Consider the following 19,312-nt stretch of genomic DNA (forward strand, 5'->3'; position numbering starts at 1 on the left):
AAAAATGCTGATGTACTGCCATCTGCTGTTCTTTTCAATAATGTGGTAATTGTCTGGTGCTTCAATTCTTCAATTGGAGGAAAAGGACATAACGTGAAGTATGCTGGCAAAGTTTTTCATATGGAAATGTGTGTTTTGAAACTGAGCTCCTTATAAACAATGTGGCATTTTTGTATGCACTAATAATTACTTTGCTTCTGCTTTGGCAGGGAAGAGCTCAAATGTTGAGGTAGGAAGTAGCAGCTGAAAAATTACCTCAGTGCAGACATTTGGAAAACAGGGCAGACATCCCAACCTTGTAAATGTTCTATAATTAGATTCCACCAAGCCTGTAACAAATGGGAGGTCCGGCGTCACTATCCCTTCTTATGATGGAATCACAGACAGTAGCCCCCTAGTCTTTCCAGTCTGCCTTGCCACCCGCAGAAACTGGACTTTTTCAATAAAAAGTCACTTAAAACAAAAATCACACCACATCAGGCTGTTCCTAGTCCCAAGAGAAGCTTCGGCTTCTTACAGAAGACAAGCTGATAGTGTCACTACCATGTGAGCTTTTCCATGGGCTTTTCTTCTCATGGTGGAGAGGGAAGCCATGCATTTTGAGTATTTAATCTTCTCTCCAGTGACAACTTGCTTTGAAATGAAGCTCTTTTGTGTCAAAATTCTTCATTTGCATTCCATAAGACTTTTCTTATTTGGTGGGTTTTTTAGTTACAGGGATATATACGATGTTAATTTTTGTTACTGCATTATAACAGGACATAAATATGCGAAAACAAAGCAAGTACCATTCAACAACTTTTCATTAAATTTAAATATCAAAATAACTTTGATCTACAGTAGAACCTCAGCATTATGAACACCTTGGGAATGGAGATTGTTCAGAACTCTGAAATGTTCATAGCTCTGAACAAAACATTATGGTTCTTTCAAAAGTTTACAAGTGAACAATGACTTAATACACCTTTAACAAAATACAGGACTATGTAGCACTTTAAAGACTAACAAGATGGTTTATTAGATGATGAGCTTTCGTGCGCCAGACCCACTTCCTCAGATAAAATAGTGGAAGAAAAGAGTCACAACCCTATATACCAAAGGATACAATTTAAAAAAATGAACACATATGAAAAGGACAAATCACATTTCAGAACAGGGGGGGAATGCAGGGGGAGGGAGGAAAGGAAGGTAAATGCCTGTGAGTTAATGATATTAGAGGTGGGGAAGGGGAGATGTCTGTGAGTTAATGGTATTAGAGGTGATAATTGGGGAAGCTATCTTTGTAATGGGTAAGGTAGTTGGGGTCTTTGTTCAGCCCCCTGCGGAGAGTGTCGAATTTTAGCATGAATGCCAGTTCAGAGGATTCCCTTTCAAGTACAGATTTGAATGTCTTCTGAAGTAGGATGCATGTGATTAGGTCATTGAGACAGTGTCCTTTCTGGTTGAAATGGCTATTTGATCTGAGGAAGTGGGTCTGGCCCATGAAAGCTCATCATCTAATAAACCATCTTGTTAGTCTTTAAAGTGCTTCATAGTCCTGTATTTTGTTTCAGCTACACCAGACTAACATGGCTACATTTCTATCACTTAATACACCTTTGTCACTTTACTGTAAAAAGAAAAATGCTGCTTTCCCTGTTGGTTTTTTTTTTAGTAGTTTGTTTAACACGGTGCTGTATTACATTTCCACTGGGGACATAAAAGCCTATTTAATTAATTAACTAGGCATGGCCAAGTTTCCTGTGGTCCCAAAAAGTTTGTTTACAGCCACCAGTTCTGGTTCTGTGTTCTGTGCTGTTGTTTAGCTCAAATTTGCCTCCTAAATGTCTTGTAAGAACCCAGTAAGCAGTGGAAGTGTTGGTAATGATGCTAGACAATATTTACCTCCCATGGTTTGGCAAATTATCTGGCTTGGCACTAGTCAGTCCTGAGGGTGCTGGACTAGAAAGCTTCAACCGGTATTTGTCCTTCTTGTGATGCTGTGATGGGCATACCTGGTGCTTTCTTTGTCTTGGAGATACCATGGGTCAGTGTTCCAATTACCATCTATCTTTCTCCAAATAGAATGTGGGGGAAGCACAGCTGAAATTAATCTAGGATGAATAATCAGTGAAGGCCTCCTCAGGCTCAAAGCTACAATTAATCCAAATCAGTTACCATTAGTATCCAAAATTGCTGTGATTCCACTCAGTGCCTGGGCCACATCCACCTATAAGGCCCTGTCTATCACAACATGCTACAGGTATTGATCTCTGAGAGGAACACCTAAAGATGAGCCCAGGTTCAAGTTACTATCCCTAGCATCTAGAAAAATGATACACACCAATCACATTACTTCATTTTTCCAAAGGCTATATGCCTCAAAAGACCTTTCCGGTGATAGGTAAGTCTACACCATCCCTGGATACTGGTGTTGATGTATGCCTTTCCAGTGATTCCTGTGATACCAACCAGTGGTGTTGAGGAAATGGAGGTAAGATGCAGGACTGATGATTATCAATATCCCTAATATGGGTCAGTCAGTCCTGGTACTCTGATGTGATGAATTTTTCAATTCAACCCCTTATTTCCCTAGTGGCTTTGCAGAACAATGGTCTTGCACCCACTCAGCTTGATTTCACCAAAAGAAAAACTGTTTAGCCAAGGTTCAGAACGTTCTGCTGTACGGCAGGAAACTTTCAACCAGATAAAGCTAAATAAATATTTATTATGTGGACATCTCTGTACCAGATTTATCCCTTAACATCACCTATTTTAGCAGTATTGGACTATATTTCAGGACTGAAATAATCTGGACTTTCCAACAGTTCCATAAAGATCCACAAGCAACAATATCTATACATCACCTCTCAATCGACCCTTTTTTCTCACCTTTCTGTTGCAAGATTCCTGAAGGGCCCCATGTATGTATTTTCTCCCCACTGAGGGGCTCTCTTCTTCTTGGCATCCCACCATTGGTTGTTGGGTCTCTTGTTTTGTCCTTAGAGACTTGTTATCTATACAACTTGACTGCCTTTCTGGCTGCCATTACATTACATCAAATGGAAGGGCAGAAGAGATTCAGGTCCTCATACCAGGTCGTCTATACAGTTTCATAAGGACAGAGTCACTCTTGGTTTTCATCCAAGTTTTTGCTCAAAGTTGTTTGAGTTCCAATGATCAATGCAAAGTTAAGACCATACAAGAGAGGTTTGGTCCACAGCTTAAACTAGAGGGGATTGTTTTCAGTGAGGAATCTAGCCTAGGATGCTTTGGATGCTGAATGCACTACCTATCTGGTAAACATTTAGTGTGTCTAGTTAATCATCTGTATTTTAGATGACTTGATTTAACTTGTTAGGCAGGAAATGCAAATCATTGACCAGTCTTGTGTAGGTGGTACTCACCTCTGTGCCCTCAAGAGACAACAGCAAAGAAGGCTGGCCCCATCCTCAACACAACATCTCAGCAATTCTCTAGCTCAGTGGTCACCAACCAGAATCGCCTGGTAGATCCTGGAGCCTCTGACAGGTGATCCTGCCTGACTGATTTGGCCAAGAGGCTATCAAGTGCTGGCATTTTAGCTGCCCTTTCTACTGCTGCCATGCTTCTCCTACCCCCTGCCATGGAACTGTCTCCCCCCACACATACACCATCAGAGCCTTCTGCTTGCTATACAGGATAGTGGAGACAACAGAGGGGGGTGTTGATGTCAGGGTGTTTCCCCACCTCTGTACCCCATTTAGGGATGTAAAATTATGATTTAATCAGTTAAAACGGGGTGGGCAGGGGATCTGGAGCATCCCTGCCCATGGCGGGCCGGGCCCACTGCCGACGGAGGTTGCTCCAACTGGTCTGGAGCATTAGGTGGGAGGCTGTTCTGCCCCTGCATTTAACCAGTTAACCATTCACATCCCTAATCTCCATGCTGGGGAGGACATGACAGGGCTTGGATGAAGTGGAGGTAACTTCGTAGCAGCTGCTCCTTCATCTGAATATGCTCAGCATGTTTCAAGGGGAAACTTAACATATCTGCCACTCTCTCATATCATGTATATCTCTGTCATTCACACATGTACACTCTTGCCAAGTCTACACCCACTTTACAGCACTAACTTTCTGGCTCGGGTGTGAAAAATACCTCCCCTGCACCTTGCAAAGGTGGTTTACATAGAGCGCTGGGAGAGCTCTCACCTAGCACTCATGCTGTGGACACATTTTCAGTTTAAAACCCAGCCGTACTTTAAACTGTAAGGCTGCGTCTAGACTAGCATGATTTTGCGGAAATACTTTTAACGGAAAAGTTTTTCCGTTAAAAGTGTTTCCGCAAAAGCGTGTCTAGATTGGCACATATGCTTTTGCGCAAAAAGTGCTTTTGCACAAAAGCATCCATGGCCAGTCTAGATGCGATTTTCCGCAAGAAAGCCCCGATTGCCATTTTAGCCATTGAGGCTTTTTTGTGCAAAACAGTTCTTCTTCCCTGTCTACACTGGCCCTCTTGAGCAAGTATTCTTGCTCAAGAGGGCTTTTTCCCAAGTGGGAGTGTGAAAGTATGCGCGCAAGAAGCACTGATTTTGTACATTACAAAGTCAGTGTTCTTGCGCAAATTCAAGCGGCCAGTGTAGACAGCTGGTGAGTTTTTGCGCTAAAGCGGCTGCTTTTGTGCAAAATCTTGCCAGTCTAGACGCACCCTAAGTGTAGACAAAGCCACACTCATCTCCCAACCCAGCATATACTTGTGGTGATGTTGCTTCTTTTACTTCTGTCAAAGTGTGTTATTTTAGGTTTTTAATTGGTCTGTGCCTTTCATAATTTTTATGCTTACACTTATTTAATTGAGTAGTGAGTTCTGAAAGTTCTGAAATGCCTGACTTGTGTTGTGGCTGGAGTAACTTATGTCTAGGTTTTTGGTTTCTACTGGTGGTGCATATCTACATGGTACCACGATAACATACATAACAAAATTCATTCTGCATGTTGACAGAAAAAGTTAGAGGGAACACTTGCAGGGTTAGGGTTACAGCATATTTTCTTTCTTCCCCAGTAAAGCCAATATATTTGTAGGTATTCTACTTCTAAACCAGGTGACATTTAAACTTGTTAGTTTGAATTAGCATTAGGGTTCCCTGAACAAGACAATATATTTAATAGTGCAATCTGGCAGAGTAATAATATTTAGGAAATATATATGATTTCAGGTGAATCTGTAGAAACTAATGAAATTACATATTTAATTGTTGTGGTTATAACATTCAACCAATTGGATATCTGTGTTTTTAGTACAGCAGAGATTTAAAATCAGTAATTTAAGGATATGCTGGTTTCTGGCTGGAGAACACTAGACTTGTTCTTTAAGATAATAAGCAGCAGGTGAGAATGGTTTAGTAAAAACCCAATACTGTTATGGTCCAACTTCTATCAGATAAATCTGTATTACAACTATATTGATCAGGAAAAATCCATCCCCTTGAGCAATGCCGTTATATCAACATAAGCTCCCCCCATGACAGATGTTGTCAACTCCAGTCTTGCAGAGGTAAATTAACTTTGCAGACGGAGAATAGTAGATTCTTCACTGAAGTGTTATAGCAGCACAACAGTACCATAGTCCTGTCCTTAGAACACTACTACTTAGAAGAAACAATGCCATAAAATAGTCCCAAGATCCTTCTCCTTCCATTTAGACAATAACATCTGTTTCCAAGGCTTGAAAAATCCATTGTTCCTTGAAAGGGTTGTCCTTTGGAAGCTGAGTGTGTGAGTAAGGAGGTTTTTTAAATGAAAGTTTAGTTGTGAAATGAGGATGACAACTCCACTGTGACTCCCATATATCTATCACTTATCCACATTATCGGATAAGGAAGGCATAGAGCAGTGGTCTCCAACCTTTTTACACCCAAGTTCACTTTTTAAATGACAGACCAAGCCAAGAGCTACCACCCCACCCCTTCCTTGAAGCCCCACCCTCTCTATTCTCCTCCTCTCCATCACTTGCTATTCCCAATCCCTATACTGCTGCTTATTTTTTTTTTTATTCTTCTGTAGGAAGAGGTTTTTCCAACATTTGGCCTGTCTACACTGGACCAAATGTCAGGAAAAAAAACCCTTCTTTTGGAAGCCACCTTATTCCTTGTGGAAAGAGGAATATAGGGCCTATTTGCTCTTCCACTAAAAAAGTGGAAGAACAAACGCAACCCTGGATGCAGAAGAGTTTTTCTGGGATATCTCCAGAATCCTGAAAAACTCTGGACCCTCGCTGTGTTGAGACAGGATGTGTAGGCTCTGGGGTGGGAATGAGGGATTTGGGTGTGGGAAGGGGTGAGAGGTGCAAGCTCTGGGAGGAAATCTGGATGCAGGAGGAGGTGGAGAAGGGGACACTGGCTCCGGGAGGGGGCTCCAGGCTGGGCAGTGTTGGGATACTAAGCAAGCCACAGGCTTGCTGATGTGAGGGTGCAGGAATTTGGGTTGGAGTATGTGAGGGGCTGAGGGCAGGGGATTCCAGTGTTTGATAGGCTCAGATATAGGGTCTGGGGAAGGGGGAATGCAGGAGTGGTTGTGGCCATATGGGGGATTGGCCCCAATTGGAGGTTTGTTGGCCAGGCTTCATTTTTAAATAGAATACTATGTTAAACACAAAAAGTTTCTGCATTGTCTTTATTTATGAGGATGGCAGGGAACCTGCCTTGAGTCAGGGGTCACTGACCAATAGAAAAGTCATTTGGGGACACAGTACTGGGGAGGAGTGCTAGTGGGTTCTGGAGCAGGGAACAGGGTGCCAGTGGGGGCAGGGGAGAGGGGGCAAAGTGCCAGGACAGGTTTCTGCAGAGGGGAGCAGGGGGGCAGGTTTCTGTAGTAGGAGACAGGGTGCCAGAAGGATCTGGTTTCTGCAGGGGGGGCAGGGTGCCGGGGGACAAGTTTCTGGGGGGGGGGGGCAGGTTTCTGCAGCGGGGTCGGGGAGGCAAGGGAGAGGAAACGGGGGGCCAGCAGGCCGGGGGACAAGTTTGGGGCAGAGGAGAGGGAACAAGGCTGGGGGCAGGGAGTTCCCTACACCAGACACGGAGGGAAGCCTCCGTCCCGCGCTCCTTCCGGACTGACCGCAAGGCAGCTGGGCTGGAGCGAAGAAAAGTGGCTGCCCAGCCAGCTGGCCATGGTGCTCAGCCAGGGTTGCCACCAAGCTCCACGTGGGCAGGCGCAGACGGGAAGCTGCCCAATCAGCTGGAGCGCGGTTCAGCCTCCTGTGGGCTGAACGCCACAGCCAGCAGGCCAGGCAGCTTCTCCTCTGCGCCAGCCCACATGGAGCATGGTGCACCCTGGCTGAGCGCCATGGCCAGCTGGCCGGGCAGCTGCTTCTCTTCCCTCCAGCCTGGCTGCCCTGCGCTCAGCCCAGGGAGGCTGCACCTCGCTTCAGCTGTGAAAGCCATAGTCAGATAGCTGGGGTGTTTCAGCCCTCCCGACCTCCCAGCTCCCACCATTCCTCGCAGATACTCACCTGTGTTGTTGCTCAGTGAGTAGCTGCTCCTCAAATGAGGAAATCTAATGTAAATGTACTGCGCAGGCGCGCAGTTCAGAGAGGGCTCATGAGCTACTTTTAGAGCCCCTGAGATCTACTGGTAGCTCACGATCTACTGGTTGGTGCATAGAGCAACAGTGTTTTCTCCTCCTGCCCCATCTTCCGGTTACTATAAAGAAGAAGGAACAGAAAAACTTTTTCGGGTGCTAGGCCCAATCTTTTTTAGCCAAATGCTGATCTGAAAGATGATGGGTGCCTACCAGGGTTCAGGGATAAAAGTCTAATAGAAATGTTAGCCCCATTAATTTCCTAATAACAGTATGCTGGCTGCATCACATAGATAGCCCCATTGTACTTAAATGTATCATCTACCTCTGATGAATAGGGATAGTTCACAGAGCAGTAGTGTCTGGTATTTTTTTCTTCAAAACTTCTCTTCCCTCTCTAACAGATCTTCAGCATGCAGCCCCTGCATCAGGAGTGATTTAAACAGCTTTGGTCCCATTTGATGCCAGTGCAGCAGCATGCTAACCTCAAGGAAATGTTACGACTTAAGGACTGATTTATTGTGTGTGTGTCAAACTTCTAACAACTGTTTTTCAACACTTTTCTTTCTTTCACCCTGCTGGAGCCATAGAAGTATGTAGCTGATGGTATAGAAATGGGGTGAGACGGTAGGCATTGTTGGGCTGATATCTATCTGAGACATGCTGTGGAAGAGATATGCTACTGACAATATGTCCAGGGTTTAAAGGCAGTCCCAGCTCTTCTGCTATGTCTCCAAGCTTGAGTGATATTCTGGGACAACTATGAGACTTAGCAGTTTTCCTCTTGATTTTCTGACAGTCGTGTCAAGAGACAGAAGAATTACCTTTCTTATCAAGTTCAGCAAACTGAAATTTGCTTTAAGAGGGGAGAAATTAAGCTATCTTCAGGATTTGAATTTATTTTTTAAAGGAGGTGATTGGAAAAGATGATTATTTAAAGTTGGAAAATAAAAGCAAAATGAGGGGGAGGGTGGTTATCACTCTGAAGTGGAGATTGAAGGTGGGAAAAGAGAAACTGAGTTACTTTTAACTGCAACAGGTAAGAGAGTACAGTCACTACTACCTTTCTTGTCTCCAAATGAAACCAGTCAGAGGGATAGTTGAGTATTCTGTAACAGGAAAGACCATTAGCACCTTGGTTGGTTGGTTGGTTGGTTGATAATGTGTGATCCATCCGATATCAGGATTCATACCATTTGCCTGAGAATTAAACTTGTGAATGAAGTTAAGTTTCAGTCCTTCTCTGTGTATTTGGTTTGTGGAATTGGTCTGAAACAAAACAGCGACCTGGAGATCCATTAATGAGTGTCCCGGAAGATTAAAGTGTTGTATGTTTTTGTGATATCAATGGCTCGCACATTATCAACCAACCAAACAATGAATATGCTAATGGTTCTCAATGTCTGTGTAGAATCTGGTGTTGGTCATCTTCCTTTCCAAGTGCAAACTTATGGTTCTTATCAGCCTCTCGTAATTATTTAGTCTTTTAGGTGCTGACTATTTGTTGTGTTTTAAGTCTTTCCTGCTGTCCCTCTGAAGCTTATCTACTCGTTCTTCTCTCCTCCCCTCCCCCTTATTTATTCTTGGATTTGGACTTCCAATTCTCTGGTCATCTGAAGAAGTGGGTTATGCCCACGAAAGCTCATGATGCCATCTACATGTTTTGTTAGTCTTTCAGGTACTACTAGACTATTTGTTGATTGTTTAAGTTTTTCCTGTTACAGACTAACTTGGCTATCCCCTGAAGATTTCTATAACTGCCACTTCCAGGCAGTTACTAGTTTTAGAATCCCAGCTGACAGAATTCCTAGTAGTCAAATGCTAGAAGCAATGATGTAGGAGTGAAGATTTATTACTATAATTTACCTGTAAATCTTCTCTAAAGGTAAAGAATGTTCTTCATTTCTCCCAAATCCCATGGGTCTCCCTAATAATAGAACATTTTACTTGGGCCACCAGTTTAGCCATGATTCAATACTCACATTGTTGACTTACTTAATATGATCTTCTAGGGTTGCAGGTTTATCTGTTTTTATTTTATTATTTTTTCTGTAGCCTAGTGCTATAGGTAATGTTTACAGTAAACTGTGGAGATAACGTAAGGTCTTATTGCCAGGTTTTGAATGTTTTTCCCTCAAGTATAGTCCTGGACACTCCAGGAGATACAGATTGTCATGTGATGAAACCTCCAGGAATACTTCCTGCAGAGAGTCTAGTATTGTTAGGGGACCCACTGCAGCCTTATCTTCCTAAAATCATTTAGCCACCTAATAGTCCCAACCAAAATTGGCAGCCCTGCTGTAGTCATGAAATAAGTTAAAACAAAAATATATAGTGCATTCCGAAAATAAAAGTCCAAAAAGAATTCCATGTAACTACCTCTATTTTTGCTTTAATTTTTCTTTGCCAATGACTTATATTTATTTGAGTACACAACTATAACACATTTGCTTCCTTTTATTGTCTCTTGCATAGTAATTTCACTGTTAACCTCATAAGTTATTTCAGAACTACCTTAATAAATGCAAATGTCAACCTGCTACTACTAATATGAAAAATTCTAGGCTAGTTCACTTTCAAAATTCAGTGATCCTTCTCAGATATGTGTTAAACTGTAAGCCCCTGTGGGAAGATGAGTGGATTTTATAAAATATAACTCTGATTCTACAATTATTGAATGCAGACAGGTACTCACTCCTTTGTGAGTCTCCTGCCCCAGTGAAGCCAATTGCACTTTACAGGTGCAAGGTTCTATCAGCATTGTGTTCTGCTGGAGGACAAGGGTTTAAATGTGTTGTTTGCAACTTGTTCTGTGGGATTGTATTTCTTCAAAACCAAATAGCAGTAAGTTGATATTGTTGGCATTTAGCAACACCAGGGTCAGAATGAGGTCTTATGTTGATTATGTGGAATTTAATCATTTTAACTGTCATAGTAGTTGTAAGTGGAACACAGTGCATTCCGACATTCATTTCTTCTGAGTGAGTGTTGGAGTCTCTTGAGTTTTCTCAGTTACATTTTTCTAGAAAGGAAAAAGTTTCATTTTAGCTTTCTTGCTAACTTAACTGCCTGGCACTTAGGTAGTATTATACTCTTATGGCTCATCTAGACTACAGGGAAAGGTCGAAAGAAGATATGCAAAAATTTCGAAAGTGAAAGTAAGACTGGCTTTTTTCTGACAACCCCTCCTCCCCCCTTGTCGAAAAGCTGCATAAACCTCCTTTTTTGAGGAAGGGCAGCTTTTTGACAAAGGGGGCAGTTTGCCAAAAAAGTCATGCCTTAATTACTTTCACTTTCGAAAGCTCTGCTTTCGACTGTTCCCTGTAGTCTAAATGAGCAGCCATGGTCTAAACGTTACCATGCATATGCTGCATTTAAGTCTCCAACTGATGTCTCTCGAGTTGTTGCTACCTACTGGCAATATACTAATAAAGACACAGTCAATGGCATGTTTTGCCAATCAATCATAATGTATAGTGTAAATAAATAACCCTGGCACTCCACCCAGAAAAACTACACTGCCTATTAGAATTCTGATTGTATACTATCTAAGGCAGGGGTGGGGAACCTTTTTTGGGTTGGAGGTCGCTGGCCCATAGAAAAAATCAGTCAGGGCCGCACAAAAGTGAGAAGCCCCTGGCTGAGAAGGAAAAAGTCACTCCTCACATTCCCCTCACACACCATAGTCTAGGCTAGTAGATTTTGTATGCTCCAGTCCTGTGGATGAGTAGGGGGGCTAGCGTGCCAGATCGGGCTCCCCAATGCAGCAGGCATTCCTGAGCCTCGGGAGGCCTCATCCAGCCTGTGGGCCTGAGGTTCCCCACCCCTGATTTAATCCATAAGCTAAACTATCTCCACCTAGAGGCCAAATGCTCTTAGCATGAAAGCTGTAAGAGATTTGTCCCTTTTGAGGAGCTGTAGAGAAGTACGAAGGGCTCAGATTGATACACTGAGTGAAGCACATGTCAGCATGTGGTGCAGAAAGGTGCACTGTAAGTAGAAAGTTAAATGTTTGAAAATCTTAACTGAAAATTTTCTTTTTGAAGTAAGGTTTTGGAAAATCTCTTGTAGAACAGAAAAACAAACAATTTTTAGTTTTTTAGGGCTACATTGTGATTTTGTTTGTGGCAGTGCTGGGGAGTAAGAGTAGAAGGCTCTGCATTCTGCATGCAGACTACCATATCTGTGCAGAGAGACAGGAAGGAAAAATAGATTCCTTGGGGCTTGTGTTCTTCTGTCCTCTCCTGTGCATATAAACATAAGAGTGGAAGGGAACAGAGACTGGCCTCCTCCCAATACTAAAACCAGCATGGCTGCACCAGTGGACATTCATAACAAAGAGTGCCTAATATAGACCGGATGGAGTATACTTGTTCTTTTTTCCTTCCCTCCTGAGACTACTGGATTTTTGAAATCACAGGTGTCCTCTGACTTTACTGGGACAGTGCTATGTCTAACGGGAGTAAAAGTCACAGGAGCACCCAGGATGGTGCTAGAGATAAAGCTGCTAAGAACTGAGATTAAAATTGGGTTCTTGCCTTCTCATGCATCATCATCACTGTGCAAGCCAAACTATACTCCTTTTTACACCTACAACCTCACTAATTTTACCAGCTGTTTTACTGGGGAGGAATTTAGCTGTCGAACATTTCAATACTGGTGATATGTGGAAAAATGAAAGACTATAAGATCTCAGGGTGAGTTTGCAGGATTGGTGATTATGATCATATTTGTTGTTGAAGATGTGTAAAGGCATGGAACTATATGCACTGCCATTTGAAAAAATGCTTAATTTTTTAAAGTCTTAATAAACAGTGCAGAAATGTCTGGCTTGTGGCTGAAGCAGAGGACAACTGGTGGTGAGAATACTTGCATTCTGTTTTAGGCTCGGCCATGGACCATGTCATGTTGTATTATATTCAGATGGAGCCATAAGAAAATATTCCCCTTCCGGCAGCATGTTGTCCACTGCAATCTTTCATTCTTGATGCTGTGCTCTTCTAACTGGGAAGGAGGTTGAACGTCTGCTTCAGAAAAAAAATTGCTAATGCTATCCTCAGTAGTAGTAGCATTTCTGAAGTGAACAGCTGTTACCCACATAAAACCTAACCTGTTTTATAGTCTTGAACTTCACTTGCACAGAAAAAGAGTGAGCCTAGAATGTTCTGAATGAGCTTTCTGTCAAGCAACAAGTCCAGACATGATTTTCTTTACCACTTACAAATGAGGGGGAAGCTAAGTTTATAAGAACTGCTGATAAAGCCTGTATTAGCAGACCTTGGAATTGCCACCATAATATTGAACTATGTCACATTAAGATCTAAATTAGTATATGCATTAAAAGTTGAAATACCTTATTTGAGTGATTTAAATTCGTAAATTAAGCTGTGAATGAAGATTGCAGCAAATCTAATTTGTTTCTGATTTTTACTTTTTTATAGTTGGACAAAGAGAACCTACAGATGTGATTGTAAAAGAAGAGCTACCTGAAAATATGGAAGCCATGCCACCAGAATCAACTGATAAGGATGGTGTGGAAGATGTACAGAAGGATGTTCAAGAAGCTAATGAACAATTGCAATCAGAAGAAGACAATGTAGAAGAGCTAGAACAACCCAGTGAGTCTCAGGCTAATGATGTTGGATTTAAAAAGGTTTTTAAATTTGTTGGATTCAAGTTTACTGTTAAAAAAGATAAGACAGAAAAGTCTGAACCGGTTCAGCTACTGACCGTAAAAAAAGAGGAAGCAGAAATGGCAGCAAATGGAGCAGGAGATCATAAAGAAGTTGAGCTAGAAAAGGTAGAGGAAGCGACACCAAGTGAAGTGATTCTCTCTGCAGAAAAGACTGAAGAAGAAGAACCAATCAGTGAGGAAGGGAAAGATGAATCTCCTCCTGAAAAGGCAGCAGAAAGCCCTAGTGAGGAAGCTGAAGGAAATGAAGAGGCAGAAGGAAGAAAAGAACCTAGCAAGTCACCCGAGTCTCCAACAAATGCATTAGTTAATGAAACTGCATCACCACTAAGAAAATTCTTTACTCAGGGTTGGGCTGGGTTTAGGAAAAAGACAAGTTTTAGGAAGACTAAAGAGGATGAGCAGCAGACTTCTGAGAGGGGAAAACAAGAGCAAGAAAAAGATGTTGCAGAGATCCCATTAGAAACAAGTGAGGAGAAAACTGAGAGAGAAAAGGAGGAGCAAGAAGGGAAAGTGACAGAGATCCCAGTAGAGATCCTAGCAGAAGCAAGTTTGAAGGAAGAAAGTATTCCTTCTGAACAGCCACTTCCACAACAGACCATTGAAAGTGTAAACAAGGAATCTGAAATACTCTGTGAAGAAAAAGGAGATCTTTCCCCTGAAGAAATATCAAAACCAGTGAAAGAAGGTAAAATATCCCCAGAAGAAAAAAATGAAATACACTTTGAAGAGAAATCTGAACTAGCAGAATTAGAAGAATCTAAAGGAAAATCCAAAGAAGGGTTTGAAACTGTTGTTCCAGTGGCAATAGAAGTGTTTGGTGAAAAAATTGAGAAGTCTGAACCAATAGCTCCACTAGCAAGTGAAATCTTTGATGAAAAGATAGAGACAGAGGTAGAAGTTCATGTTAGCACTATAGAAGTTAAAACAAATGAGAGAGAACAGATGTTGTCTTCAGCTTCTGAGCAATCAGTTGAAGGAGATGGTGAGATACAAAGAATTGAACAGTTGAAGGCCAAAGAAACAGTAGAGATAATAGTGGACGATCATGTCAAGCAAATAGAACCAAGCCCTGAAGATGCAGCTGCATGTAAACCTCCAGAAGGTATCACAAATGAGGTTGAACTGTTGTCCTCACAAGAAAGAGCCAAAGTGCAAGGCAGCCCCTTAAAGAAACTTTTTACTGGTACTGGTTTAAAGAAACTTTCTGGAAAGAAGCATAAAGGAAAGAGAGAAGAAACTAAGCCAGGGGAACAAGCAGAACAAATTCAACATTTAGCTGATTCCCCAGAAAGTCCAGAAGAACAAAAAGCAGAGAGCTCTGCCTCTTCACCTGAAGAATCAACAGAGCCTCCTTCGGTGGATAAAGCCATAGATGTAACACAGCTCACTGAAACAGAAGAAGGAGTAACTTCAGATGTAGAGAGGAAAAGAGAGTGTGTTACTCCTTGGGCATCGTTTAAAAAGATGGTGACTCCTAAGAAACGTGTCAGAAGGCCTTCTGAAAGTGACAAAGAAGAAGAAATTGATAAGGCAAAGAGTGCTACCTTGTCTTCTACTGAAAGTGCAGTCTCTGAAAATCAAGAAGAAACTAAAGTAAATGGTGAGGAGCAGAAGCTAGAAAAAAGCACAGAAGAGCCAAAACGAAAGGTTGATACTTCTGTATCATGGGAAGCCTTAATTTGTGTAGGCTCCTCCAAGAAAAGAGCTAGGAAATCATCCTCTTCTGATGAGGAAGTAGGACAGAGGCTTGCTCAAGAAGGTCAAAAAATAGATGACATTGGACAAAGCAATGAAACTGCACCAGACCCTATCCTAACTAGTTCCCAAGAAAGTGATCAAGGACAAGGAAGTTCCTCACCAGAACAAGCTGGAAGTCCATCTGAAGGAGAGGGTGTTTCAACCTGGGAATCATTTAAAAGGCTAGTCACTCCAAGAAGAAAATCCAAAACCAAAATGGAAGAGAGAACTGAAGAATCTGTGTTAGTTTCCAGCATAGAACATTCTACTTCAGATGGTGAACCTGGAAAAGAAGAAACATGGGTTTCATTTAAAAAATTAATACCTGGTCGTCGGAAGAAAAAGTCTGATGGGAAGCCAGAACAAGCTTGTGTTGAGGAAGCTGGAGAAGAAATGACAGAAACCAATGAAGAAGACTCCGATGTTCCAGCTGTTGTTCCTTTATCTGAGTATGAAGCAGCTGAACAAGAAAAAATTGAAGCCCAACAAGCAACACAAGCTGAGGAAATAAGGGAAGGAACTTTAGATGAAAAGAGAGCTGAAAAATTAGAAGATACCTTAATTATTGAGCAATCTAATGAAGGACTGGTTCATGCAGTTACTGTGACTGTTGTAGAAGGGGAGAGAGCAGTAACTAGTATAGAAGAAAGATCACCATCTTGGATATCTGCTACGGTGACCGAGTCCATTGAACAGGAAAAAGATGAACAACAACCAACTGAACAGATATTTAAAACTGAAGTTGCTGTAGAAGAGAAAGTGGTGGTTACTAAAACTTTGCCAGAGTTGAGTAAGGATGTTAGTGATGATACTATAGTAAGTGAACTGGAGTTAACTTCAGAAGCATTGACAGCACTAGAAGAGGCAACAGAAGTTTCCTGTGGTGAAGGAGCAATAGAGATGTCTGTTGCAGAGGAGACGACTGAGATGGTTTCTGCAGTGTCACGGTTAACGGAATCCCCAAACACTACGGAAGAAGTTACACCTGTGCAGGAGATGGAAGGGACTGAACAAAATTTAGAAGAATTAAATAAACAAACACAGGAAATTCTTGAGGAAGTTGTAGAAAGAGTGAAGCTGTCAGATGAAGCACAGATAAGCAAAAGAACTGTGACAGGAGTCCTTACTCAATCAGTACAGAAAATTGGATCTGAAAAGAAAGATGAAGCTAATGAAGTTAAAAACATGTGTCAAGAAACTGTGTTGGCTAAACAGTCCTTAAAGAAAGAGGAACCTGAAGAGACTGACATTCAACACATGGTAACTGTAGGAAGTGTTCAAGGCAGAAATGAAGCTCATGAAAGTGTTCCACAGGAAATGTCAGAGATGGGTGAAAAGTATGCTGTGATGAAGGAACACACAGGAGAAGCTAAAAGTCTGGATAGATTGGCAGATAGAAGTCAGTTACAAGAAACCGAACAATCATTTGTAGAAAGACATGAAGAAACACTTACTAAAGTAGAAGGAATTCCAGAGAAATATAAATTGAAAGAGGAGGAATTTTACAGTAGTGTCGCAGTAACTACCAAGGCAGGGCCTGAAGTGAAAGCTGAGTATGTATCAGTAGAAGAACCACAAGAAATCTCAACTGAAGAGGCTGAAGTAAAGTTAATAGAAATAACTCCAGGTGAAATCATAGATGAAGGTTCTCCAGAACTGGATGGATCTGTAATTGAAATACATGATGCAAAGCTTGAGTTTTCCCAGGAATTTAAGCAAGCGGTGGACATGGTGCCTAGCTTACAATCAAAATGCATGCAAGTAACTGTAACAGAAGCCCCTTTGCAGAGTGATGTAACTGAAACCCCTATTCAAAGTGAGACAGAAAATGCCATGCTCACGTTGGAATCAAAATGTAGAGAAGCAGTTGCAGCTGAGTCCCACTGTTGGCCTGAGGGGACGGACATCCCAGTACAGAGTGAAGGGGAAGATGCCAAGGAGGCCTTAGAACCAACTTACCCAGAAGCTCTTGCAAGTGAGATTCCTGTGAAGAAAGAGGTGGAAGATGCCGTGTTTACCTTAGAATCAGAATGCACTGAAGTACTTTCATTGGAAGCTCCTGTGCAGAATTGTGTAACTGAGGCCTCTACACAAAGAGAGGGGCAAGATGCTATGTTTAATGAAGAATCAAAGGGCATAAAGGTCATGGCACAGAGTGAAGTGACTGAGGCCACCAAGCAGAGTGAAGTGGAAGGAACTGTTCTTGAAGGAGTGATGCAGAGTGAGGTGATCAAGGCTCCTGTGAAGGAGGTGGTGAAAGATGTCGTGCTTACCTTAGAATCAGACTGCACTGAAATAGTTTCACCTGAGGCTCCAATGCAGTGTGACCTGGCTGAGGCCTCTGAACAGCGTGGGGTGGAAGATGCTGTGCAGACTGTAGAACAAGAATGCACAAAAACACTTGCAACTGAGGCCCCCATGCAAAGCGAGGTGCGAGATACCGTACCTCTCTTGAAAGCAAAATGCACAAGCACAATTGCTACTGAGGCTACAATGCAGACTGACATGGAAGAAATTGCCACTAAGGCTACAGTGCCGAATGAGGATGAGTCTGTACTTAACATAGGATCTAAATGCAAAGAAATAACTGCAATAGAAACCAGCATGAAGAGTGAGGGCAGTGAGATCTCTATGCAGAGTGAGGTGGAAGGTGCCTTGTTTTCCTTAGAATCCAAATGCAAAGAGGCAGTTGTAACTGGAGATGCCATGCAGAGCGTGGTGATTGAGTCCCCTGTGACAAGAGAGGCAGAAGGTGCTGTGCTTACCGTTGAATCAGAAAGCACTGAAGCGGTTGCATCTGAGGCCCCCATGCAGAATGATGTAGAAGATGCCCCATGTAATTTACAGCTGGCAGTTGTAAATGAGGCCTCTGTGCAGAGCGACATGTGTCCTAAGGAACTGCCTGTGCATGGAAAGGGAGGTGAAGAGGAGGCCATGGAAGCAAAGCAAACACTTCTGCTGACTGCAACAAATTCAAGTTGCAGTCAGAGAGAGGAAATCAAGTCTGAGCTAATGAGGGAAATAGAAAAAGATTTGCTGCTTGAATCTGGAAAATTGGAAGTTGCAAGTGGTGATAAACTTTATTCGACTCCCATGCAGCAAGAGATTTTAGCTGTGCAGCTGGAAGCTACTGGTTCACCCATTCCTAGCATTGAAAGCTCTGAGGCTCAAAAAGCATCCGTACAGCTGATTACAGCTGCAGCAGTTGAAGAACAAATTGTTGCAGAAACTGTGGCACCTATGGAAACCCCAGCTGAAACTTTAGAAGCTGTGCCTGAGAAACTGTCCTCTGAACTAGTCCAAGGAACTACCATTGCTCATTCAGAATTTGGGGCTACAGTCAGTAGGAGTGAAGAAACAGTGTCGGTATCAGAGATGAGCATCACAACAGTGGATGGAAAGACTGAGACAGCAACAAGCTCCACAACACACGATAAAATAGTTTCTCAAGATAAAAAAAGCCCAAGTCTAACCCACATAGAATTTGAAAAAGATGTTGTTCAGTCTGTCACCATAGAATCACAGAGTACAAAAATTGTATTAAAGATAATTCAGACTGCCGTTGACAAACTCGAAAATACAGAAGAGCCAGCTGCTGTGTCACAGAAGCAGATGGAATCAACAGATGGAAGCCAAAAAGATATAAATATATATGGAGTTCAGGATAGCATACAGGCGGATCAGCAGCTTCTTGTAAAAGGTGGAGACACAATAGAGGATAAAGAACGAGAGTTCCAGCAACCAAGTATAATCAAACCTATTTTAACACAGTCTGCAGAGAAACAGGCTACTGTACAACAAACAGAAGATGTGCCATTAATTTCTGGTATGTCAAAAGAGGGAGAAATTCAGGATTCAGGAAAAATTGTGCCGGTTCCTGAAGATCTTTCAAGTGAAAGTTTAGGGGCTCAAAAATCAGCAATGTATATGACCGTTTCAGAAGACTTATCTAAATCTAAAGAGACAACAACAAATGACCAACCAAAGCTAAAGGAAGAAGCCGCAGGGCTGACTGTGAAAACCCAAGAGAAATGCATGGTTCAGCAGATACACATAGAAAGGAAGGAAGATGAACATAGCCAGCCAGTGGAAGACATGAAGACACATAGAGAAGATGTAAATTATCAAGAATACACCTCTTGTGAGAGTCCACAATCAAAGACCGAGCTCACCAAATCTTGAGGCCTAATGTAAGTAGCATTTTATTAGTTAATTTTTGGCAGTATTATTCAGAATCTTTTCCTTTTCTCACTATTTTATTGATTTGCTACTGTGTCATGCTTTTTGCATGCATCAAAGACCCGCCTCAGGATTCCGTACCACAGTCAAAATATTTAAATTCTT

General features: G+C 42.1%; 1 protein-coding gene across 4 annotated transcripts in view; it reads left to right on the top strand.

Annotated features, from left to right (window-relative positions):
- Nucleotides 1-19,312, top strand: part of AKAP12 (A-kinase anchoring protein 12) — a 123,126-nt gene that overhangs the window by 93,561 nt on the left and 10,253 nt on the right. For 3 of the 4 annotated variants that reach the window (XM_075924435.2, XM_075924436.2, XM_075924438.2), the window contains one exon: nt 12,978-19,158. In XM_075924435.2, coding sequence (XP_075780550.2) covers nt 12,978-19,150 — 6,173 coding nt within the window. In that variant the 3' untranslated portion in view covers nt 19,151-19,158. Of the gene's footprint in view, nt 1-9,168; nt 9,215-12,977; nt 19,159-19,312 lie in introns of those variants that run through there. The other variant, XM_089777294.1, reaches the window with a different exon arrangement.

This window comes from Pelodiscus sinensis, chromosome 3, assembly GCF_052426305.1.
Source record: "Pelodiscus sinensis isolate ZL-2025 chromosome 3, ASM5242630v1, whole genome shotgun sequence".
Classification (NCBI taxonomy): domain Eukaryota; kingdom Metazoa; phylum Chordata; order Testudines; family Trionychidae; genus Pelodiscus; species Pelodiscus sinensis.